Source organism: Camarhynchus parvulus, chromosome 13, assembly GCF_901933205.1.
Source record: "Camarhynchus parvulus chromosome 13, STF_HiC, whole genome shotgun sequence".
Taxonomy (NCBI): Eukaryota; Metazoa; Chordata; class Aves; order Passeriformes; family Thraupidae; genus Camarhynchus; species Camarhynchus parvulus.
Genome location: NC_044583.1, coordinates 6,888,152 through 6,913,481, shown reverse-complemented (window position 1 = coordinate 6,913,481; position 25,330 = coordinate 6,888,152). Strand labels below are relative to the sequence as shown.

Below are 25,330 nucleotides of genomic sequence, written 5' to 3'. Positions count from 1 at the left end.
CCAAGCAGTAGAGGAACAGATCAGCTATGACCAGGAAAGGTTTGCTCTCCAGCTAAAGTGCAATACAAAGAACTCCATGACTGCATTTCAGCTTATATGAGTTACCCAACAAGAAAACACGTCCTTTGTTTTCAAAAAGTTTGACTCAAGAGGTAATTTAAGTTACATAAAATATTTCCTCAATAAAACAACTGAGACAATGATTAAAACAAGCCCTTTATATATCCAAAAGCAGCAATTTTGATTGAAATCTCATATTCTCAATCTTTACTAAATAATTGCTGCCTTCATCAATAAATAAAACTGTTATCCAGCCAGCATATTATTGGGACATAGGTATCTATCCTAAATTCCCATATGCTATATCAAAAGTTCATCCACCTTGGCATTAACAAAAAAAAAATCAACACAATTAAAAAATTAATCAAAATCTAATTCAACACTTTAGACTTTGCACTACCATCTAGCTTACCCAAAATGATTCTGTATAGTAGACAAGGTGACCCCTGTGAGGGGGAGAAATGATGCATCTGACTCCATTGGTATCAGAAGGCTAATTAATTACTTTATCATACTATATTATATTACATTACATCTAAACTGAACCTGCCAAGCACTCAACTCCACCCAACTGCCCTCATGACTGTCAGCCCACAGTCCCAACACACACACCTGGATCCAATTGGTCAGTGAATCACAGCGCTCACACCAGAACCCAATCACCAATTCCCTTCAGGTGAACAATCTTCCACAATGCATTCCACTTGTGAACCCAAGGAGCAGCAAATGAGATCAGAATTGTGTTCTCTTACTCTGAGGTTCAGAGAACATGAATCCCAGAGTATCCTTGGGAAGTTGTGCCTTGCTTTTCTCTGTGAAGAGAAATGCGGCTACAATTTATGATTTTTAAAAGTTCGTTTTTATTCATTTAACTGAAAGCAAAAAAAAACGATGCCAGAAAGACTTTGATGTCAAGTGACGTCTCCCATTTAACATGAGACGAAGTTTGGCTCTGGTAGGAACCACATGAACCTCCTAATGCTGCCTCAGAAATGCATTTGGTTATAGCACAAACTGAAGACCAAGAGTAAAAAAAAGTGTACTCTTCCTATGACTGGATTAACTGGATTTTAAATATCCTTAAATCAAAACTGCCAGCAAGGTTTTATGACTTTCCAGCCAATTAAAACCCCCAGTAACATCTACTCACTTCAGAAGAGCACCTATTGCATAGCAACATTTTAACATTTTTGGAGACTATTACCCAGACCCATTTACACTTAGTGGCTGAGGCATTATAAGAATCATCTTGTATTGCATTTCAAGTCACTCAAATGCCCACAAATCTGTGAAACCCATGCAGAAATAGCCTCTGTGGAAAAATCAGCATCACATTTACACATTTTAAGACTTCAAAACAAGGCTCACGCGGGACCTGAGCTCACAAAAGCATTCTGCAGAGCCTATGCACAGAGGTGGGTACTTTTAACAGCAGATCTGAATGCAGCAGGCTAACTAGAATTATTATAGATTTCTCTGTAACTGGTCACTTGTGTCACATAATAGTAGATTAATGAAAAACTGTATTTATTTCCAGGCATTTACACTAAGAGGAATGATTATAGTTAAGGGTCCCCTGGAATTTCCATTACAACTCTATTTTTTGAGGATTTATATGTCAGCTATAATAATACATTTTTAGCTGAAATTCAATATGAAAGGTCTCAGCTATGCATTATTCAGGAAATGTTCCCACACCTTTGAAAATGCTTCCTACAAAATTAAGAAAATATAGTAATTTTACCTCATTTTCCTATTTAATGTGGTTGTTGAGCATTTTATTTTGAGCAACCTAAGGCAGCATTTGCTACAAGACACAAATTGTAGCATTGTTAATTCTGAATGGACTTCCTACAAGTATCTTACAACACAAAATGTCAGTGAAAAAAAGCAATTGGACAGTAAAACAGATTCAACAGTCACATAAGTTTAAGGAAGACTTCAGGCTGATTAAAATGCTTCTTTGGTCATTTCTGGACCTACATGATTAAATTATGGAATTAGTAGAAAAATGCTGCCTTTCGTGTGTAAAAGAAATGCATATTTGTTCGTATTTCCTTCTTCCCTGTATATTACCTAAAATAATAAATCATTTCCTAATAAGGAATAATGAAACAGTTACACTCCTAAATTACTTAATTTATGAATTCAATCTACGGAACCTTCAAACTACTTTTTTCCACTTTAATTTTATGCCTCCTTTGGTGCACATTTTGTCAAACATGGATTAACACTCTTATTCTGACACACCTGAGAGAGCCAGCAGAGTCTACTGGGTCACCAGTCCTTTGGAGAGGAAAAAAATCCCCCAATGCTCTACAAGTTCTTTGGAACTGCAGGGCTATTAATTCAAAAATACACTGATAAAAGAAATAAATAAGGATTACACAGTGGACCATAACAATTTCTGGACTATTGGGTGATAACTGTTATGCAAATGACAACACATTCACCCTTACTCACTAAAAGGAATTAACACTGTTTCACTACTTTCACTGTGGTTGCAATAATGTGCCTCCTTTTTTTAACAATATTCATTTTTAAAGGTCTATACAGAAAATTTTAAAAGTCTGAACACTAATTTTATTCAGTCAAGAAGAAAAAAAAATCTCTTCCAATTATTAAAAGCAATTCAAAGTTCCATGGGGAAAAAAAAAATTAAATCAATTTACAGTAGAAATTTGGATCAGATTCTCCAAAGGCTTCTGCATCCATGGCAGTGAATGGTTTTCAAAAAGGCTTCGGTATCTTCTCCAGTCCTTAATTACTACATTTTAATAGCTGGTTCTCACTGAGAAATAGATGCCTTCAGTTTCTTGAAAGCAATAGGAACTTCTGGCTACTTCACAGCTGTATGTAATGCAAGAAGTAGAACGAGAAAGACTTCTGAAATCTAAATCACAAGTTGCCATTCTGAGGCATCCCATATATATGAGTATCCACACGCATTTCAGGAAGACCTTCTCATCTCAGTTGGGCTTAGCATGACTTTTACTTAACTCTACACCTAGTAACAACTTCTCTCCAAGAGTTGTATCTAAAAATAAACAACACTTACAGCATTTTGCACATTAGGGCCTTTTGCCCAAACCAACTGCTCAAGGAAATTGTGGTGACTAATCTCTGAAAAATATTACTGTCGCCCTGTTCTTCTAAGTCTTCTGATGTTTACATTTTTATAATGGAGTTTCTCATGCACTTTTATGTAAATTACGATTGTTTTTGCATTCCTTTCTGGAGGAGGAGAAATTTGATAAACTAATAGTTTGACAAATGTTTTTAAATAAGTAGCAATCTCATCCTCCAATCCAGTCACTTTTAGAATTCTATATATATCGAGGTCTGTCGTCATCTTATTGCAAAAGTCCCATACCTTCTCTGTGATTTCTCATGGACAGCTCCTCACAGCACAGCCAACAAACTCCAGCTCCCTCCTTGCCCCGCTAACCCACTCCTTTATAGCACTCATCCTTATTGGACACAGCTGTGGCCTGTTAAGGGCAGGCCTGTTCCTAATCTTTGATAATTAGTGCAGCTCCAACTCCTCAGGGGTGAGATTACCTTCTGCACTACCTTTTATTTTCTTACATTCTATCCCTGCACAATTCACCCTTTTATTTTAATTACCAAGTTGCAGCATCTCTAGAAGATATGTTCAAATAAACTGATATTATAAGATATTCACGTATCTCACTTAGAACTAACAGTTATACAAATGTTCAGGCAACACGTCACAGTAAGAACATAAGTTCTGATTTAGTTTTGCTTTTCACAGTCTAGAACATCAACCTAAGACTTTTCATAAACTAATGTTGTGTTTACTATCTTTTGCAAAGGGCCTCTGCAGTATCTTTTATTTTCCTACATTCTATCCCCCCACAGAATTCAACAAATAAACTTTCTTCTTTTTACCTTAAAAGTTTCAGCATGCATGTCATTCATTTTGTGTCCTATTACAACATATTACATTCAAAAGTTTCTGCCATTTTGATGATTTATCTTTCCCAGTTCACAAAGATCTGCACTGCACATCTACTCAGGAAGGAGCTGCTCCAGGTGAGCAGGCATGTTGCTCCTACTGAAGCCCATTCAGACAGGTTATAATATTTAAATCTCATGCAAATATAGACAAAAGCATTGTGCTTAGGTAATGTCTAATGTAACAGAAAGTCATGGCTACTCTGGTTCAAAGCCATTTCCTGTGACAGAGAAGGCAAAGGATGTGTTGTCAGCCTTTCATGGGTAAATTCATGACATGCAAGGGCTGTTTTTCTGGTCCCCTGACACCTGAACTCTCCCACTCCCAAGCACCATGGGCCAACAATCCATCTGGAGCAGAGGTTCCTACAGCCAGGCTGCTCTGCAGCAAGGGATGCAAAACACGGCCATGGAAAGAGACAGTCACAAGCAGTAATAAGGACAGCCAATTGTGAAGGAAGATTCTGGGGTTTAATCCTTTGTTGCAGAGTTGTTTGGTTAATAGAAATGCCTGTTCATGAAAGAAGAAACAGTCCAGAGAGCAGACACTGGAACAAGGACTTTCACTTCAAATAGCTGTGTATTTTGAGTAAGGCTTTCATTAAGGTAATTTAATATACTGCTCCTGTCCAAGGCCAAGCTTTCTGTAATTTTTTTCCACTTGTTCAAAATTTATAAAGTTGAGTTTGTCTTTCAGCACAATCACAAAGAATCAGTGGTTTGTATACAGGAAAAATCAGTGGAAAGACTCAGAAGTGACACATTTACTATAACAGCACACCCTTGAGCTGCAAAATGCATCTCTCAGAAGGGTTGCTTGTATCCCCACACAGTTAAATTATTACTTGAAAACTAACAAGTAAATCCCTCTGTCAGTATTCACAGAATAAAAATCAATAGGCCTTAACTTTGATGGAGATATGCAAAAAGAAGCTCAAGACGGACAGAAATAGCACAGTCCCCCTGTTCTTTTAAGTCTGGGGACAGGGGAAGAGGTCACACTCTCAATGTTTTATCTGACCTGTGATAAACTACATTGAATATGATCTGCATATTCTGTATTCAGTTGCATATATGTCAATTTCCTGAATATGAAATGCTTTCTTATTTAGAACAGAACTTCTAGCTTTTGTTGGGAATTAATTACACCCTTATTTGAAAAACTCATACAAAAATGTCACATGCAGTTTGTGTGATTCCAAGTCTTGGGAGGATCTTTGCATTGTTCAACTAATTTGAAAATACTTAGCCAGAAAATTTGCATGCAAAGATTTTTGTAGGGAAAAGCTGTGAAGTGAGAGCACTGCTACTCCTCTGGCCTTCAGTCAGGCAAGACTGAAACTGTAAATATGCCCCTATGTCACTATTCCTCCAGGGCTTGTGCTGTCCTGGCTGTTATCCATCCACTGTACACAGCATCTCTGTCAAGAAATGGGAGCAGGGTGGGAATCCCTGTAGAAGCACAGTTAAGGTAATTACAGTAGAGCACAAAGGATGATTCTGTCCTGGTTTTCTTTTTGCAAACCCACAATTGACAACATTTGTTAATGGCTACAATTCGTATGTAACTATACACAGGTACAGACAGATTGCATTCTCTCATAGTAGCAAAGTTTTCAGTTTTAATAACTCCAGATTTCTGACTATTTCTGAAGTTATCATCTCTAAAGACAAGTAAGATGCCATCTTCCATGTCTTAAAAGGGGACTTACAAAAATGACCTTGTGGATGAGCACCATCCTTTGAAATGAGGGGACTGAACCTTGCTTACTTAATTCTTACAAGCACTATCTGAGAACTACAGCATTAACCACTGGAAGTCTACTAGGAATCTGGATTACTTCTGGGAAAAAAAATTACTATACAAGACTGTTCTTCAACATGATTGAATCCTAAAGGTTCTATTATAAACCTTGCAGAGGGTTGCCTGATGTATGAGGATAAAAAAGGGAGGGAGGAATAATAAGGATTTAGTCATGATGCACTGACAGACTTTGGAGTCACTAAGGAGCACAAATACAACCATTGGAACAGCTTAAACTTGTAACAGGTTTGTAGAGTACAACATAAAAATCTTTTATTCTACTACACAGCTCATCTATAAAGATTTTATGTGATTTTCAATAGAGGAGTTATGAAATAAAGCAGCCTATAGCAGGAGCTAACAAGTGCACTTCATGTTCATTCCCATGCATTAACACCAAGACACTGCCCATAAAATACATTAAATATAAATTTATCTTTACTTCTGTGGCAAGAGCCAAAACACTTCAATGTTTATAGATCAAGGCTTTCTTAAAGGAAAAAACAAACAAAACGCCCCAGAAGACAATAATTATTAATGCAGTAGTACAAATCACCTCCAAGGCAATCTCTTTAAATTTCTAACAACCACCCCCTGGTCTGCAGAAGGAAGTGATCACTTTGAAAAATCACCACCACCAACCAAACAAGATTTTTCTACTGATTAAAGTCTTGCAACACTGTAGCACCCTGAAAGTGCAATCCAATTAACAAACCATTTATATTGACCTTAAAGTAAAATGAGAATTACATCACCCTTCCAGAGATGTAGAACATAGATACACATAATATATAAAAATGTACATAATAATTTATTACTTGTGAACTATCTTGTAAAAGTAGCTACAAATTTGCTCTATTCTTCCATATATGTTCTGGATGAATCTTTTCATGCTCTGGCTACCCATATTCTAGCAAAACCAGCATGAAAAGCATGAAAACTTCAATCCACATGTGGACTATCAAGAGGAAGACTCATTTTGGTCCTCAAGAATAAATATTTTATTTGGACATAGGAGCTCTTATTTATTTTCACATAGCTTTAAATTAAGAAAGTGCCTGAATTAGAGATATGTACTAACAAAAAAATGGAAATCCATACTAATGTAATTTAGTTCAGTTCAAAAATGTCCTGCAATGTTATTCCAGACAGTAACTGAAGGAAAAGGGGAAACAAGGTTTTCAGTAAAAAAAGTTCTCACTTCTAAGATGTACATCACCTGCTCTGCATTCACAGAAGTCTCTGCAGACACATTTCAGTATGAGTCAGTAATGCATAAGCACAATAATTTGACAAGAGCCAAATTCAAACTGTCTGCTGAGAAATGCAATTTTATGTGAAGAAACACACGCATTTATGACACAGAGAAACTAATAAAACCCACTGTCTCTGGCAGCAGAAGTATTTAGCAAGGCAGCACCTTCTCAATATTCCAATATTTCATTTTCAATGCATTTTCAGCCCTGTTCTCTCCTCTTTCTCTCTATAGAGTATGTGCAGCAACATAAACAACTAGGAAGGATTAAAAAAGATATTGCTGACAGAAACCATTTTCATGACCATTTTCCTCATCTCTTTCTACACCAGTGTATATAGGACAATTTTTCCTCTCTTCATTTTTCTCTTTTAGGACTTTTCCATGAAGTTTTGGGGTTTGGAACAGCTCCACCCTATTTTCTTATCACTTAATCCCCATTTGTGTTTATATCACAAGCCATCTATTCCCTTTACACACATAAAGATAATTGCTGCTACTTGAGAGGCAGCAACACAGGTCCTGTTGTTTTCATTATCTAAACCTATTTAATAATCTAAACCCTGAGCTTTGTTAATGTCCCCTACTGAAAATACCTCAAGAAAAAGGGGAGATTTTAAGTAAACCAGAAGTGGGCTTCCATTATCAAGAGCAACTCAAAATCTGAGGTCTACCAGCAAATTACAGCTATGCCTGCATGCTTCTGAGAATATTCTGATCCATAAGAATTACTGTTTTGTGCAACTTTGGCATAACTCAAATACAGAAGTGAAGTATAATATTAAAAAAATAAAAAGCTTTTTTTTAGAGCTTTGAAGCTATTAGGCTCTGCTATGTAAAACTTGGCACACACTAAGAAATAAACCTTTCCCTGATAGATGGTAACAGCTCCTTTGTTTCTGCACCTCCCACTTGATGGAAGGATTATGCTCTCAATCAACGGTAATGGCCCCACTAAGACAAACCAATATATCATCTCTAACTCCACACACAGCACTGACTCCATGTGCCAAAACCTGCACACTAGGCAAGCAGACACTGGGAATTAAATAAACACTTCAGGTTCCTCTCTGCAGACCCCAATGACCCACGGTGTGAATAGTTGTATTTAATTATACTTACATCTAGACAAAAAAAAAGAGACAATAATGATACTGGACCATACAGCCACCCCAGGACACATAGACAACCCAATACCTCAGCAAGCATATATTTCTGAGTAAAATCTGTAGCTAACAGAATATTTCTCTCTCTTTTCAAGACATTCTGTACTAGAATCCCAGAATAGCCACAGACCAAGGGGGGAAAAAAAGGAAGGAAATGTTGACCTATTTAATAGGGAATAAGCCAAGACATTGAAAACTAACACATGACCAACATTATCCATAGAAATCCTCATGTCTTATCTAGATAGATCAAATGCAGAACATGTTACACAGAATCTTCAGGGGTGTCTAGGGAAGAAAATTTATTTATGTACTTCTTAATGAACCTGTAACAATTTTTCAAGGAGTTTATAAGGGAATAGTTGGGAGAAAAAGGGAGAAAATTAGAATAGAGAATAGTCTTCATTGCTACATTTTCAAGGGGTCTATTCCAAAAATTAACTGAGAGGAAAAAGTGGAAATGTGAATATTGCATTAGACTCACTGCACCGTAGCTAATCTTACATAACATCAAATTCATTAGCCCAGGAAAACTCTGTAAGTAGCCTTCACAGATCTCCATCTTTGTTCTCCATTGTTACCTGGATAAGAGAATCCCTAAGAAAATCTATAGTATAACCACAATAAAGACTACACTCAACAATATTACAGGACTTGGCAGTGTGTGGAATTAGCCATAATCATTCCTGCATCACAAAAAATACCTGCTGCAGATTTTTTCTTTTCAGAATACAAAGAAATTAATCCAAATAGTCATGATATTTGTTGATAACCACAAACACTTGAAGTTCCCACTTTTCTCATGTGTATTCAGTGTGTTCCTCAGAGCTGGAACAAATTGTTTTCACAAGTACCAGTACTTTGAAACCATTTCTGCAAACTCAGACAAATGCTAGTTCAAGTTTCTGACTGCCCAAGGTAAACAGCTTACAGTTTCAGCTCTGTTCCATAAAAGAAATAATTATAAGCCACCTGTAAAGCCTAATACACTCTGAGTTCTTTATGAGCAAGTGCTCATCACTCTTTGAGAATTCAAAGTCAACAATGATATTCTTGAACATCCTGAACATACTTGTACTTTCCATCGAAGCAAGTCTAAATTATCCTGATCAAAAAAGTGAAAACTTCATGATTTACTCCATGACACTGGAGTGACATGAACATTCTCACTGCAGGGTAGTACAAGTTTCCATGGTAGTTGCAATATATCAAGACTGAGAAAGAAATGTAATTTTAAAATAAATAAACATTAAAATTAATAGAGGCTATCTCAAGCTGAAGAACTATGATTATTTAGCCTTTCTCCCCAGGCATAAGTTTGATCCCAACAGTCAGTACATGAGTCCAGGCAATGATCTGCCTTTATCTAAAGTCAGTGGTGTTTGCCATGACTACAAACAAAGCTACAACAAGGCCATGCTTTGGAAAAAAACAGGTCCATCAATCCAAAAGGTTCTTTCTGTGTCTCTTGTTATCTCAGAAGGCTTTTCATCAGCTGGCATTCCATGGTATTCCTCCTGGTTTCTACTCCAAATTCTGGTGAATGTGCAAGCAAAAAAGCCAAGGCCTTGCATTCTAAGGATTTTGTTTCCTTGTATGTCTCTGTCCTCATTCATTTCAGGTTATATTCAGGGTATATTGGGACTTGCTATGTTACACAGATCATTGTAAAATCAAGTGCTACATTTTGCAATTAAGCAGATTATAATCTTGGCTGGGTATCTCTTTTGAAACTGTAAGTGAAAAAAAAATTATGTAACATGAATCCCTGGGTTTAAGAAATAGGTGGCTTCTTGGAGTAAAATAAGCCCAGAGCTTAAATGCTTTAGGCAAATTAGCAGGACAAAACTGTAGATACAGTTCCTCCTCTGAGTTCTGCAGATAGTCTGAAAAGACTTTTTTTCAGAAAGGTCAAACATTTCATTATAGAAACACAATAAACTGACTACAGAATACTAAAAATAATACTGCCTTATATAGTTAGGCTGTAAGGACCAGATCGCAGTATTCTGATATGCTATCACCTTTAATTGGAGACCAAATGTCTAGAAACCATTTAAAGAAACAAAGAAAAAGAATCAGAAGATTTTTAACATTTTTTTCACATGAACTTTCCAGTTCTGAAGGGATGGGAGGATATAACATTGACCTGGTAGGTTGCAGCCCCAGCAAGGAACCCTCATCCTTCCCTCACTGCTCAGGGCTGGCTGAGAAATAACTCCAAGAAATAACCCTTTTCTTCTACCCATAGTTCTCGTAATGAAAAACAAGTGGCTTAAAATACAATGTACTTTTCTTCCTCGGCACTTAAAGCTCCTGGAGGTAGAACACTAGACAAGAAGTTTAGTGATACAAAGTTTTGGAAGCCACTTTCAGCCACTTAGAAATTTCCCAGAAGTAATGTAGTAATGCTCAGAAGGTGAAATTATTCAGGTTTCCTGGTGTCTTGAAAAAGATCAGCATCAAGCACTCAGTCACCAACACCTCCCTGTCTCACAGTAAGATCACCTGTAATGTTACCCTCAAATTAGGCCAAGGGCTTTATTTTACATTATGAAAGAACTCCTGTACATCACACAAGTCATTCAGTTTGAGAACAAATGTTTGCCAATTCATCCAGTGTAACATGTCTGAGAACCCAAGCATGACACTGAGGAACTAAATATTTTAGTAGTACAATGTTATTAAAACAACTGATAACTTCCCAAGTGTTATTTTTAAAAGCATGGTTACAGCTACAGCAATAGTCCTAAAATCACACCTGTATTTAGAAAGATGTTTACTTGGAACCTCTTCAAGAATAATGGAAAGTTTGCTTCAAACAACAAACTTGCATTCAAAAATACCTGACAAAATCGCATTTATTTTGCATCACATTCGAATCATGTGCTACTATGTTTTAGTGTCTTCTGTTGTTCTTTATATGCCCCTATGGGTGTTGGGCAAAATTCCACCAATTGACATGCAAATTAAGATAAAAAGTTCAAAACTTGACCCCAAACATTCCAAATAATAAAAATGAATGTTAGTAAAGTTTCATCTAAGTCAAAACCAGTTTTTTCTAAAGTATGAATCAGACTTGTCCAATTATCTCCACACATCATTAGTCTCCCAGGGGATGTAAGTGAAACACAGGAAAAACCACGTCAAATTACTACGTTCTGAACAAATTCCGTATTTGAGGACAGTCAGTTCTAAATAAGAGAGACAAACATCTTGGAAAAATTAAACTCCTAAAATCATCGACTCTTTCATCACCATCCAAAGAAAATATCAGGCTAGGGAAAAAAAAACAGGTAAATTTTGAACAGGTACAGAAGCAAAACCCTATTTTTTTGTTTTTAATCGCAAGTGCACGGCTCATAGCCCCGGCAATCACTGATTGTTATTTTGTTTTCAGCCAGGCACGCAAGGAGGGCACCGGGCCGGGGCTGAGCTCCAGGCGCGGCGGCTGCGCGGGGCAAGGCTGCGGTGCGCGCGCGCGGCCGGCAGGGGGCGCCGTTGCTCGCTGGAAGGCGCTGAGGGCGGGCGCGCCCCCGGAGCTGCCGCAGGAGCGGCCCCGCGCTACCCGCTCCGAGCCGCCGCTCCCTGCCCGGAGCCACCGCTCCCCGCCCGGGATCCGCTGCCGACAGCCGGGGAAGGCCGCCCCCGACCCCCCGCCGACCCCCCAGCAGCCGGCGTGCCCCGCCCCGGCGCCTCCCCGGGGCAGGAGGCCGCGCCGGGTCCCCTCACGCCCCGCTCCGCCTCAGCAGGGGCGGGGGAAGCGGCAGCCACCCCCTCGGAGAGCAAGCAGCCCCGAACCCCAAGTACTCACCATATTGACTTCCGAGACCATATCTATACTGGCAATGTCTATGTTCATGCCAACAGCCACTGGGGGACCTGCAAACCAACAAGATGGTCCGCAATGTGATCGCGAAGAACTTAACTCGTTCTTAGCAGAGTTAGCAGGGCGAACACGCAGCGCACATACGAAACGACGTTTAAACACCACCAGAAAGTGAAGAGGGAGGCATGAAGTGTTCCCCCCCCGTTTGCCCTCCCCAGCGGGGTCCCAGCGCGGCCGCGGGGCCCGGGCCGAGGCGGTGCTTTATGTAACAGCGCACACGTGCGGCACCGCCGCGCCCGCTCCGCGCCCGCTCAGCGCCGCGGCCCGGGCACAGCGCGCACCGAGCCCCGGGGCGGCCCTGGGGGGGACAAGGTGTGTGTGTGTGTGTGCGTGTGGAGGGGGGGAAAGGGCCACCCACTGAGAGCACGTCCGAAATAAACAAACTAGTTGGAAGTAGGAGCGCGCAGGGGGTTAAATGTCATTTTTGTATCAGTTAACGGCACGTCTTGTACTCGAAAATAGTAGCTGTGATCACAGGCACGTTAGGCTGAAAGGAGCAAACGTTTGGGTGAACTTAAAGAGAGATCTGCATCTCGATAAAACCAGTTAAGCAAGGGTTTAATTACAGGTTGGTAAAGTGTCATCACACACACACACACACACACACACAATGAGGGACCGATTTGGAATATACAAGTGATTTAAGTGATCGCATTAAGAGCATCCTTTGCTAAGAAAATTGAGAAACAATGGGCTTAACTTTGGAACAGCTACAGGAAATGGCAATACACACACCCCCCACAAAGCAACAGCACCCACAAGACGTTTGAAACCGCCCCCATACACAACGCACCCAGCCCGGATATGCAACCTCTCTTATGCAAAAGCAGTCAAATTACCTCCAAAATCTGGCCTCAAGCGAATATCATAGCCCTTCAGCAGTCTATCCACGGTCTCTTTCACCAGTGACATATTACTAGGGTCATTGACACTAAAGAAAAAAGAAAGAATAATACTGTATTATTTCTGATTTCTCAGCCCCTAGCTGTACATTTCTCTCAGCAGCAGCATGCACTGCAATTCAAAGTAAAGGAAAAGAGATACCTTAATCACTTACCTCTGTGCACACACCGCAGCTATTATTAAAGGGAATGACCAAATCCCAAAGTAACCCTTTTTCCGGACTCTCAGCATCCCTTTAGCTTTTGATATGATTTAGGGTTTCAGTGAAGAGAAGGAGATCCAACTTATTCTGGCCAGTGCAGTAATTCTAATGTGAAGCGCATGCGCACGGCGTACCACAACATCAAAAGGAGCAGTGGTTGCTGCTGGAGATGGAGCAAATTTCCTTGAAAAAAAAAATTAAAGGGGAAGAAGGAAATGCATTATTTAAAAAAGAAAAAAAAAGTAATCCACAGGAGGATCCAGTATATTTTTCTTGTCCTTTTTGTTATTATAGAATATAAATCACAGCAAGAAGCGAAGTTTTAGGAGTTGCAAGGTACAGCGGCTTTGCAACCTAGTTTAAGCGTTGGGGGGGCTGGACGGTCTCGGATTAGGCACAGGGAGAATAGTTAAAAAGGAGAATGCACTGCGTACGTATGGGGGCAGGTGGGGGGAGAGAGGGGGCAGCTTAACTTTTTAGTCCCTGGAAGGAACCGCCTGAAGCGAGGAGAGGTGCGGGCAAAGGAGCCGGCGCTGGCAACGGGGGCGGGCGGTGGGGGAGGAGGGAGATGAGCGCCTACAATATTTCTCACGGAGGAAAAAAAATGATGACGAATAGTTTCTTGTAAGAGGGGATTAGGCTGTTTCTTTCCTTACTGTGATGCCAGGCGCTATTCCCGGAGCAGAGGCGCCGGGAACTGAGGGGGTCGCCGGCTCCCGCTGGTCACTGGCTGGTGCCCGAGGGGCGGCGCGGGGCCCCCGCGACCCCGCTGCCCCCCGGCGCATTTTCCCTACATCCACCGATGTTTAACCCAGGGATGCGAGTTCTTCAGGTAGAACGGAACCTGGCCACGGAGCTGGGGGAGGGGGGGCAAGGGGAAGAAAAACACCACCCTGAAAGGCTTTCAGTGACCATCCAGACCCCACGCAGGTGCATAAGCCCACTTACCTTAGCGGGTAAAACACCCAGGCTCTTCAAATGCAGCGTGTGATCCAATTAATGCCTCGGAAGAAACCGGAGACGAGCGGAAAGCTGATCTGGGGATGCTTTGAGTGACATTTAAATCCTGAGCAGAAAACGAGATAGAAAGGAGAGAGAGAAGGGAAAAAACAAACCCATGAAAAACAACAAACACCGGAGTTAAATTATTCCTCTCAAATCTGCTTTGTGCCCGTCGCTCCTTTTACACCACCTCCTCCTCCTCCTCGCGCACATACCCGCTCGGCCCCGCGGATCTGTGCTGCTTCACCGAGCCGATCTGGGCGTGCACACGTCCTCGGTCGGCCCGGGCGGCGCGGGGAAGGGATTGGGAACACTTTGGGCGTCAATTAACAAAAGAAATATTTAACTCGCTGCGGGAGAGTGGAGGAGCGAAAAAAAAAATAGGAAAAAAAAAAAAAAGAGGAGGAAAAGGGAAAAAGAAAAAAAAAAAAAAAAAAAAAAAACCGGCGGTAGGTGGGGGAGGGACAAGGGTGGTGAAGGTGTTGCTCAGAGATCGAGGCGGATTGGAGAGGCGCTCGCTCCCCGGCACGGCGCGGTCCCCGGCGCGGGCTCAGGCGCTCCGGAGCTCCTGCCCTGCCCCGCCGCCCCCGGACCGGCCACCGCCTCCTGCTCCCCGGGAAAGCCGCGATTCGCCTCGCACGGCCGGGCCGGCCCCAGCCCACATCCAGGCGCAGCCTGGCCTGGGAGCAGGAGTCCGGAGGGGTGCGGGGCCGGGGGGATGCTCGGAGAGGAGGCGGCGGCGGCTCCCCGGGAAGGGCGAGGGGAGGAAGGGCTGAGGTGGGGGCGGACGGCGAAGCAGTGGGATGAAGCCTCACCTAGGGAAGCAGTGGGGTGCAGAGGGGGGAGCTGCCCCCGAGAGACGGCAGAGCTGCTAAAAAAAAAAAAAATAAACAGCCAAACCGTGAAGCAGCCGGCAGCCCCGAAAAGCAGGCAGCCATTTAATAGAGAGCGACAGCTACCCCGGCCGGAGCGCCCGGGGGCGGGGAAGCCCCGCAGCATCCACCTGCCGCTGGAACGGGGCCAGGGCGGCCCCCGGCCTCCCCCCCGGCCCGGCCCGTCCTGCCAGCGGCACCTGGCACCGCTCCCGGGGCACAAATCGTGCCCCTGCCCCTCCCTCACACCGCCACGCCGTGCCTTTCGCCTCAAGTAAGTAGCTGCTCGGGTTTCCTCCCAGAAACAAAACAGCCGTCTTTTTGGGGGCTGGGGGCAATTCGTCATGTCGTTTTCACTACCTGTTCCCATTTGTAAGAATCGGGATTGCACAGAGTGAGGAAACACACTTTTCCTGCTGAAACAGACAAGATTGTGTGGGTGATAAATTTCTCATTTATGTATTCAATAGGAAAAAAAACCCCAAACAACTAAGTTAAAGATCGTTTAAGCATTATTAAAATCAAAACACCCACGGCCCCCACCCCATTTTTCAGCTTCTCGTTCCGTGGCTGGTTTTACAGAACCACTCTCCCTGCTCACCAGCGGAGGTTTCTGCTCTCACACAGCCGGGCTGTTTCACTGCCAAACCTCTTGAAGTATAGCCCTAAAAGGAAGATGGTGGATATGCTGTGCAGTGAATCATTTGACTTTAGATGTATAATAGGCACTTTTTTTTTTTTTTGCTTTTTGCAATCATATGATAAGACCAGGAGGTCTCAAGATAAAGCACTTTAATCCTGCACTGTGAAATCCACCTGTAAGTGCTAACTTTGGAGCACATCTGACATTCCTGAGCTGTTTCTGAGTGTCTGCTATTAATTGCCATTACACCACAGAAATGTGTCATTTGCCACACCTGAATATGACCAGGTATCAATATGAACCTGATGCTGAAGGTTGGTAATATTTGGTGCTGGAATGACAAGAATTTTTGATTTCCATATTAAGAAGAATTTAAGCAATGCCAAAATATCTTTGATCTGGTGTATGCACTGATAGTCAGAGAACACTTGTTCCAGGCCCAGAGCACCCCTGTGCCATGTGTAGTGAAACCTACTCTCAGTCTGGCTATCCTAGCAAAAAGCAATTGAAGATATCTCAAGCAAATTCAATATATGTGGATATCATGGTGCATTATGTGTGGAAAATTAATGTATATCCTTGGGTTTTGGAAATATAAAGGTTCCATTGAGCCATGTTTGGGTTGATCTGCATAACCCACTATTTTTGCTAGCTGTAAATACACCACTATCTAAATGTGTCTGTAGCAGTAACATTGTCTTAGCAACCCTGCAGGCTCTGTGTGCCCAGACAAGCCTGTGGGGTAGGGGTTTCATCATTATGTATTGACAGTGTGCAAAGTCATACAACACTTTTCCTTTTACAAATGTGTTCCTGCTTTGCTATACACTTTTGACAATACCACTTTTTCTCTGACTATGAGCTTGTGGTCTATCTCTGCCAGTTAAAATTTCTTACCACCTTCAAAATCTCCCATTTATTTTAAGCAACTTGTCAAATAAATTGTTTCCCTCTTGTTCTCACTTGTGTCTGTGTGTTTGATTGAAAAGTGGAGGAAATAACTGGTGTGAACACCAGTATTGGCAAAATGCAGAACTGTTCATGTGGCATGTTTAAGGATTGCTAAGATTTTGGGTGTCTTACAATGGGAAAACAACCTGGTTCCCAGCTGGGTGCTTCTGGTTCTAAAAATATCTCAATTAGACTACAAGTACTGTAATCTCACAGAGAAGCCAGCAAAGATGGTCCTATTTTAAATGGCAATTGCAGAGTATTTTGATTCTTTGCTTTCAAGACGGCAAAAAAAAATACCCCGCAAAACTGAAATACTCTGAAATAATGGCGCACAGTCCTTGCTGAGCAGCGTGTGATACTATGCAAGAAATGGGCAATAAAGTAACATCATACTTATTCATCTTGTCAACCTCCGGCTACAGCATTATTTTCCTGTCACCACAAGTAATATCCCAGTCCATGTACTAAGAACTCTAAAAGGTTTTCAAATGGGTTGCTGTAAATGTGTTCGTTATGCAAAATAAAGTCCCAGATGGAGTAAGAGTTTCACGATAGGTTCTCAAGAGATCCAGTCACTCAAGTCAGTAGAGACAGAAGAGATGCTGATTGATGCTAGCCCAAAAACAGTAGCCCTGTATCACAAATGGTGTGACTAACAAGTGCAAAATCCCACTTAAAAAAAAAATTCTTTTCACTGCATCTCAACAGGCTGTTTTGTTCTGTCAAAGTGATGTTTCCTGAATTTTTTAGCATTTGGATAAGATGCAGCAGTATCAGAAATATGAAGGTGAAAGTTGTTTCCATGTGTCAGATAATACCTAATTAAGAGAAGAACGTTAATAATAAGCTATTTTGATGATTTCAGTTTCCAAATCCTGTAAAGCTATAAATTAATGTGAAAGACAACACAATATTGTCACCTGTTGTAGACATTTCCTGAAAGATTATTCAATATACTTTATCTTGGTCTCTTTACTTTCACTGTAGGTCTTCAGATCTACTATGTCACCACACCCCATCCCATTAGCAATCAGCATGCCAGCATAAAGATGCCTGTTACATCACAAACACAGAAAAAAATATTCATGCAAGTGTCTTGATTCTGCTTTTCATGGGCAATGGAATTCACTTTTTCATAGCCCAAATTTTCTGGGATTCACATCAGCTTCAACTACTGTGTATCTAAAAGAATCCAAACCAGTAAATTTATTGACAAAAGCAATTTTGTAAGACCTTCCAGTTTTACTGCTCTTGGCCCTGAAAAATAATAATTTCTCAGTATTGTACCAAAAGTTAGTCCAATAAGTTGCTCAGGAAACAAGTAACACTTGATACAAGTGTGACAATCACTTAACTGTAAGAGAAGAGCAAATTGGAGGAGCAAATAACAATCTATTCTTGGTTTGCATAATTCTGTAGGACTTTAGATTTTGAAGCTCATATTTTTTCATTCTGTAACTCAGTACATGCATCTCCACAGGGTTAAAGACACTTCTGGTAAGACCTTACCCCAGTTCTTGACCCAGGCAGTATTTTATGAGTCAAGGACCTGCTCTATCTTTAAACAATGAGATCAGCAGAACTTAAGTGTATACTGAAGAAAGTCTTTTAATGTGAAATTGAATTACAGATAAAAAAAAAAGGGCAAGTAAAAGGTTGTGCAAAACATCCCCAAGTGCTTCGATTGCAGAGAGTTGGAAGCAACTCAGTGGGGACTGGAACAAAATACAAAGTGACAGGCACTGAGAATTACAATGAATTGAGAACTGAAGTCATCTTATCAAATCATGAAATCACCACAAAAAGCTGCCCTATTTCCTTCAAGGTGGTGGAATAAATTAGTTTACCAGCTACATAGACAGCAATTTTTTAATTCCTTGATTTTAGCTACATTGGCACTTAGCTAAGAAATATCTGCAGCATCCATATCCTTTGATTGGAAGGCAGGGCAAGGCAGAATGAGTGATTGCATAGGGTAAGGATAGTAAAATGCTTAAAAGACACCAAAAAATGTGCACCAAGATTATGTCACTCTGTCTAAATCTCCTTCAGGATGTTAGTGTAAGATTCAGCTGAAAGCAGATTGCAGAAACCTGTTATGTTTCGTGGAATCAATACTTGCTTTACCTGGGATCTGCCTCTGTTTAGCATCTGTTTCCAGATGCTAAAAGGTAGAAATTTCACTGAGAGATGTTTCTGTTCAGCAGCAACCACCAAGTCTGAATAAACCAGTTTTGTTGAGTTGAGAGTGTTTTTCAAGAGCTGCATTATCCTCTACAGAAAGAGTATTGTTGCCCAAAGGGAAAGCATGGAGATGGGCTGGGGGCCAGTGAAGATGGCAAGGCATCTGTGTTGCAACTCAGGCCTAGAGGACATTATCATAATCCTGGGAAATTCAGAATGCCAGGACAGGGGAAAAAAATCCCACTCAAACCAATCACAAAACTTACTGTGGAATAATCCCTTTCAAGAAGCTATACACAGCAAAACCCCCTAGGAATACTGTCAGTATTTACCACTTTGCATTCAAGGCTCTCTCTTTAAAATATTTCGGTGTTACTGTGGAGAGTCATCTTTCATTCTCTCCACCCATCCCATTTTGTGCTCAGACATGGTAGTTTACAAACAGCTGTGATCTGGAAGAGGTCTCATTCATGCCAGTTTGTACAATATTACCATGCCAGGTTCACAGGTGAGCACACACTGACTCAGCACCCAAGACAATCCCTACTAAAACTAATGGCAAAATCCACATTCAGGTCAGGAACAGCAACATCAAGGCCCATCATACAAAGCACTCAGCATTAAAAAACTGTAAGACACCCAACAGACATGATTATTCAATCTTTTTACCAACCTGGTTTCTACCACATTTACAGGGAAATTAAAAATACTTTCTAATTTTTATCTAATGAAGTACTAGATGGAAATGAAAACATCCTCAGGTTGTTATATTTTTTGAGGTTACAGCTTTCAAACTAGAGGGTGTCTTGGATCCTCTAAGGTCCTTAGTCTTTCAAACTAGATGTCTTATTAGAGAGGTCAAAGGCACAGGTATGCTCAGTCCTCCAGCAGTGACAGGGGGCTCACAGAGGGTGTGAAGTCTTGATGAATTTGTTTTGTGTGACCTCCCCGCTGGTGCCTAGGGACATTTTGTATTGATTCCACACAAGCCAACCATAAGGTCACTTCAACAACTCCTATTGATTGCTTTGCCAGACGTGGGCAGGTCAGGGAAATCTTAAACAGGGTGACAAAATTGTCTTCAGAGCCACTTGGAAAAGCTGTGAATGAACCAGTCAGAACAAGAATCTGTCACGGGAAGCAGCTCTGGGTAGTCATACTAATCAAGGTATTAACTTTGTAAATTTATTCTCATATGTGGCAAAAGCAGCTGAGTAATACCCATACTTGATGTTGTTACACAGCAAATTCAAAGCACTGCTTTGCATTTTATCTCTCACCATGGCAACTTTGGACATTTCTTGCCAGTGTAAATCAGGAACAACTCTACAGGTTTTACACCATTACAAAAAAACCCCAAATCCACACACCCACACCCACCAAAAAACAATCTAAAAATAGAGTTAAGGGAAAGATCTTCTCTGCAGAGTAACATAATTACTCTTATTTATTTATATATTTACCCTCATTTTGGTGACACACATCTGTTTAGCTCACTATGAACAATTAAGTATGCTTCATGCAAATTTCACAACAAATCTCCATAATCCTAACTCTATACATGAATTACTTGCATATTCATTCTGCCTCAGAGTTCAAGCTCAAAAAAAAACTGGACTGTTCTTTCAACTACCTTTTCATTTCTCCAGTTATATTTTATAAATACAGATAATTTCCATCACCATAAGGCATCAAGAATCACTTGAACATATTAAGAACTTATGAGTTAAACACTTTCTTGTCTAGTTCCTAAATCTTAAGTCCCGTTTAATTTTTTTCTGTTTTGAGCTTGACCATCTTCTTCCCAGTATAAGGTTTTATACTAAGTCAGAGATCCAGTCGACACTGTCACAACTTTCTGTTGGGGCTATGGGTAAGAGTTCTCTTTTCTGGTGCTGATGGATGTTGCTGTCATTCATTTGCAATTTTTTGGAAATTGGTTTTCACAGAGATTAGAACAACCTCTAACAAAGTTTGTTAGGACACCTATCACACCAAATATATCATAGCATAAATTAGAAAGACAATTTTGAAAGTAACAGACAATTGCATCTTGCAAGAGCTAGGTCTGAAGCATAGAAAAGGCTATTCTTGACTTTGCCTTAAGTAACTTTCTGAAATAATTCCTGTAAGTAAGGATGATTGACCTGCTACAGAAAAAATATAATTAAATTTGACATGTTTTGTGAGACAAAACTAAGTGGTACATTGCAACACTGGAATTCAGGAGCCAAATTATTTTTAAATGAGAAGGCTATAGCAGTTCAAAAGACGATGAAGTAAAAAGAATAGAAAACCAAAATCCATAGGAAGCACCCTGGACACACCATGCTGTTAGACAGTCATGGGAATGCTCTGAAAACTCTGGTATACCAAATCAACAAAAAAGAATAGAGAAGGTTTAAATATAAATTGGTTTAAATATAAAGTTGGCCTCGAAGCCACTTTTTATCAATGAAACACAGATCATGGCAGCGAGTAAGATTCCTCACAATGGATGCCTAGGAGGCTATAATTCCAATGTGATTGCCAGAAATAAGAACTAAATGTAGTAAAAACATTGGAAGCTTAGCAGAATGCATGTGGGATGTCAGTACCCCCAGAGATCTTTCAGTGAGACAATCATTTTACTTTGCTCTTTAGACACAAAGTGAATATGAGGAGCCCATATACAGCACTGAAGTAGAAAGCAGCTTTTGAGGCATTTCCAAAGACACAGATATCAAAAAGTCTGCAAGTTGTGGGTATAATAAGAAGACTGAAGCAGTGCATTGCCTCTGCATTTTGTGCCTTTCAAAATACACATCTCCAGTACTGTATCCTTGGAGGGCTTCTTGTGGAATTATATTTAGCCTGGGTATCAGGAGCTCAGCTCTAGCAGCATGAGGCTCAGCATGCACTAATTAGTCAGGCGCCTCAGAAAGCTCTTGCAGGCCACGCTCAGCCCTGCGAGGCTGCAGGCACTGCTGGCATTTGAAACACACACCAGCCCAAACAGCTCATTTGGTCTTCTGGTAACTGCACTAGAGAAGACCCTGCAAAAAGATGCATTTTGCTCATGTGTGCAGGTGTCAATGTGCTTGAAAACAAGACACAAGGCAGTTGGGCAAGAACATATACATTTATTGCATGTTATGTCATATCTTAATTATACCTTCTCTATTTATGTACATAGAGATACCATATACCTATATCATGTCTTCTGGCTTTTTCTTTGCTTTACTTCAGTTGGAAGTTGTATGTTACGCACAAAACCACTGCATAATGAATAACAAAAGCATGTTATTTAATTCTCATGGGGGAGACCAGCAATTACTGTATACTGACTGTTCAAGGGTGTTATTTTTGTAAACAAGAAAGAAACTAAATGAGCATAGAATTCATCATTAGGAAATCATCTCTTATTCAATTAATACACATTCAAGAGAGCCCCATATGCATGTGCTCTAGTCAGTGAAGTACTGCAGGAAAATAGGAAGAGATCTCCCAGGGTGCAGCACACCCTGCTTTCTCTACCATATGCCTTCTAAATATGTTCCTCTGTCACTACACTCACAAGGCAACTTGCTGATTCTTGGCAGATTGATTCTGATACATTAAAAACATACAATTCCTAGAGAATAGGTTTTTCCCTTATCAAAAAAACAAAAAACAAAACCAACAACAAGCAAACAAACCTGCCAAATCACCAAACCAACAAAGAGAAACACCCTTATGAAAGTGATCAGTGAATTCTGGCAACAGGTAAATTCTTCCAAAAAACTGGAATAAACTACTCTTTGCAAATTATGGTCTCAACAAGGTACTGAAAAACAGAGCTTGAAAAACTTGAGAGATTCCATGGTGCATGAAACATATCAGGAATATTTATTGATTGACTGAGTTATTATAATAAAAAAGTTATTATAAAGAAAGCATGACATATACAGGAGAAAACATAGACTTTGATATTAGCCTAAATGTGGATAAAAGAAATTAGTGAATTTTCAAAAAGAAAATGCTAGAGGAAGGCTAAGGAGTTCAAATAATAAGCTGCTGGTAAAACATATTTTAAATAATATATGAAAATTTACATTTATGGTCTTAACTTTCAGCACTGTTCCATACAGTTGTACAACACATTGAGTAGGAAACTTAGTTCTTAAAAAGAGACTTTTAAAGCTCCTCCAAATAGTCGTAGAATAAGGAACCACTAGTTAGGAGGAGATGGGAACATAAAGGATAATGGAAGAATAATTGAGTTATATTAAATTCAAGTTATATTAATACATTTTAAGGTGTGTGTGTGCCTCTGTGTTATAGAAAAAGAATAAAGATGAACAATGAGGAATTAAGGCTGGAAGAAAAGTGGTAATAAAACAGCATCTACAGGTGGCAACTGAGATTAGAAATGCAAGAGTTGAAACATTAGCAATCACCTTTAGAATCTCTTTGAGAATTGAAGAGGTTGCAGTTGATTAGAAACCAGTGATTTGTTTCAGTACTTTGAACAGCTTTCTTAAAATTATTTAAAATAGCAGCACATCTGCTAGTTCTACATATCTTCACTGTGGGCTATAAAAACACAAAATTCAGCTTGTGTGTTGTCTGTTTGATTCCTAAAGTTAAAATGAGTAGGAATGCTTTTCCCAATGAGTCAGGAGCCTGAATTTCTAACCTCACAGCCTGTGGTTTCCCTGAGAACTGGCTGGATTTGGGGATAGTAAAATGTTCTAGTGCTTAGCATCCCTTTGCCCAGCCATGAATCCCAGAATATTTCATCCTGTTTTATCTGAACTTTTGCAGTCACTGACATCCTAATTACAAACTGTGCTGGAAAGTAGTTTTAACACCAGTTCTTTAAAGTAGCAAATTCCATTGAGTCCAACAGGTAGAAATAATAATTAAAGTGTGTATAAATTTTCAGTGTTATTCAAGAAGCAGGCTTGGAAATAGATGCAGTCATAAGACCACACATTATGTGATATAAGAATTTTTTTTTCAATATCAAACAAATAATTCTTAATACAGAACCTTTTTACAAATGGCTGTTTCAAAATATGAGCAGAAAAAAGTCCATCTACAAATAAGATAAATCAGGGGCATAGTGAGTATTCACTTGGTAGATATGATTTATTTCCACTGTGCTCCGGAGCATCCATCAAAATCTATCACATACAATGTAGTAAAGATGGGATCTATGTTAAGAAGATTTTAGTGTTTGGATGGCTCAATATAAATCTTTTTGCAAAGTAAAGCAAAAGCTAAACAATGTATATTATGGTAAAGGGAGTCTAAGGAGGATTTTGGTTGCAACTTGACAGTGACTCCTGCCATAATTTCATGACTCTTAGAAATTAATCATATCCATTGTGAGAAATTCAACCATGCCATAAAAATCTCAGAGGAACAGGGCTGTCTTATTTTATAATCATAACAAATCACATAACGTGCAACACATTTTATTTATCTTGACTTAAATTCTAAACAAACAAGGCCTTAGTTCCAAAATAACACATAATAGCAAACTATTCAGTAACCACTGATAGCATCAGCAATATAGGGCATTGCTGGAGAGTTACTTTTATTTTCCATGTTTGAAGAGTAGCTTTCTGTTCTTTAGAAAAATACACAATTGGACATTCGAATCTGAGGCTTCTATTGTGCATCTACAAATAAATCTGCTGAATACTTCATGGCTTTCATTAAGTTTCCACCTATCATCTTTGTGTTTTACCTCTCTGTCCTTGGCACCAGTGAGTCCCTGGCCTTAAGACTTGACTGTTCTTCATACTCAAAGTTTCCAAAGTAACAGAAATTCTCATTCAAGCATTTTAAGAAAGTTGCCACCTTCGACAACAAGAAATAATGTTAAATATTTCTCATTACACTGTTCAAATAGATTGGTATTTAAAGTAATTTTTTAGATTAAAAAATTGCAAGCTGTTTGCACACTCAAAATTCCAGTTATTCCATGATGACACTAACTCTTGGTATCTAATTTTTTCTTCCTCAAATTTTTGTTCAATTTTATCTATGCAGATATTTCTCTGGCTATTCACATTTAAAGATCTTTTTGAGACCATTTTGAAAATGCAGCCACTAATGAGAGGGATGATTAAGAGGCCTTGTAGTTTGCTATTAGCATATGGAAAAGTGAAACAGTTTCCATCTGCATACCTATTTTTATCTCTGTTTCTCCTCCTGCCCTTAAAGTAGAACTATTACATTAGGTAATCTGCCTTGTTAAGGCATTGGAAGAGCAATCCAAAGTGAGAAGCATCCTATGACTGCTGATGGAACTGCCCAGAGAAGCAGTGGCTCATCTGCACATTATCATCTTTGTGCTACCACAGAATAAGCAGCACAGCTGTCTCAACTGACAGCTTTGGTCTTAAATTAGAGGGGGTTTGGTCAAATTCTTGGATTGTATTTCAAC

At 40.0% G+C, this 25,330-nt stretch overlaps 1 protein-coding gene across 3 annotated transcripts in view; it reads right to left on the bottom strand.

The window, feature by feature from the left end:
- GABRB2 (gamma-aminobutyric acid type A receptor beta2 subunit) overlaps window positions 1-14,614 on the bottom strand; it is a 137,484-nt gene extending 122,870 nt beyond the window's left edge. For all 3 annotated transcript variants that reach the window (XM_030957162.1, XM_030957164.1, XM_030957163.1), the window contains exons 1-5: window positions 14,475-14,614; window positions 14,206-14,323; window positions 13,210-13,440; window positions 12,992-13,083; window positions 12,078-12,145 (exon numbers count right to left, since the gene is read on the bottom strand). In XM_030957162.1, the coding sequence (XP_030813022.1) occupies window positions 12,078-12,145; window positions 12,992-13,083; window positions 13,210-13,286 (237 nt within the window). In that variant the 5' untranslated portion in view covers window positions 13,287-13,440; window positions 14,206-14,323; window positions 14,475-14,614. The remainder of the gene's footprint in view (window positions 1-12,077; window positions 12,146-12,991; window positions 13,084-13,209; window positions 13,441-14,205; window positions 14,324-14,474) is intronic.
- Window positions 14,615-25,330: the final 10,716 nt, after the last annotated feature.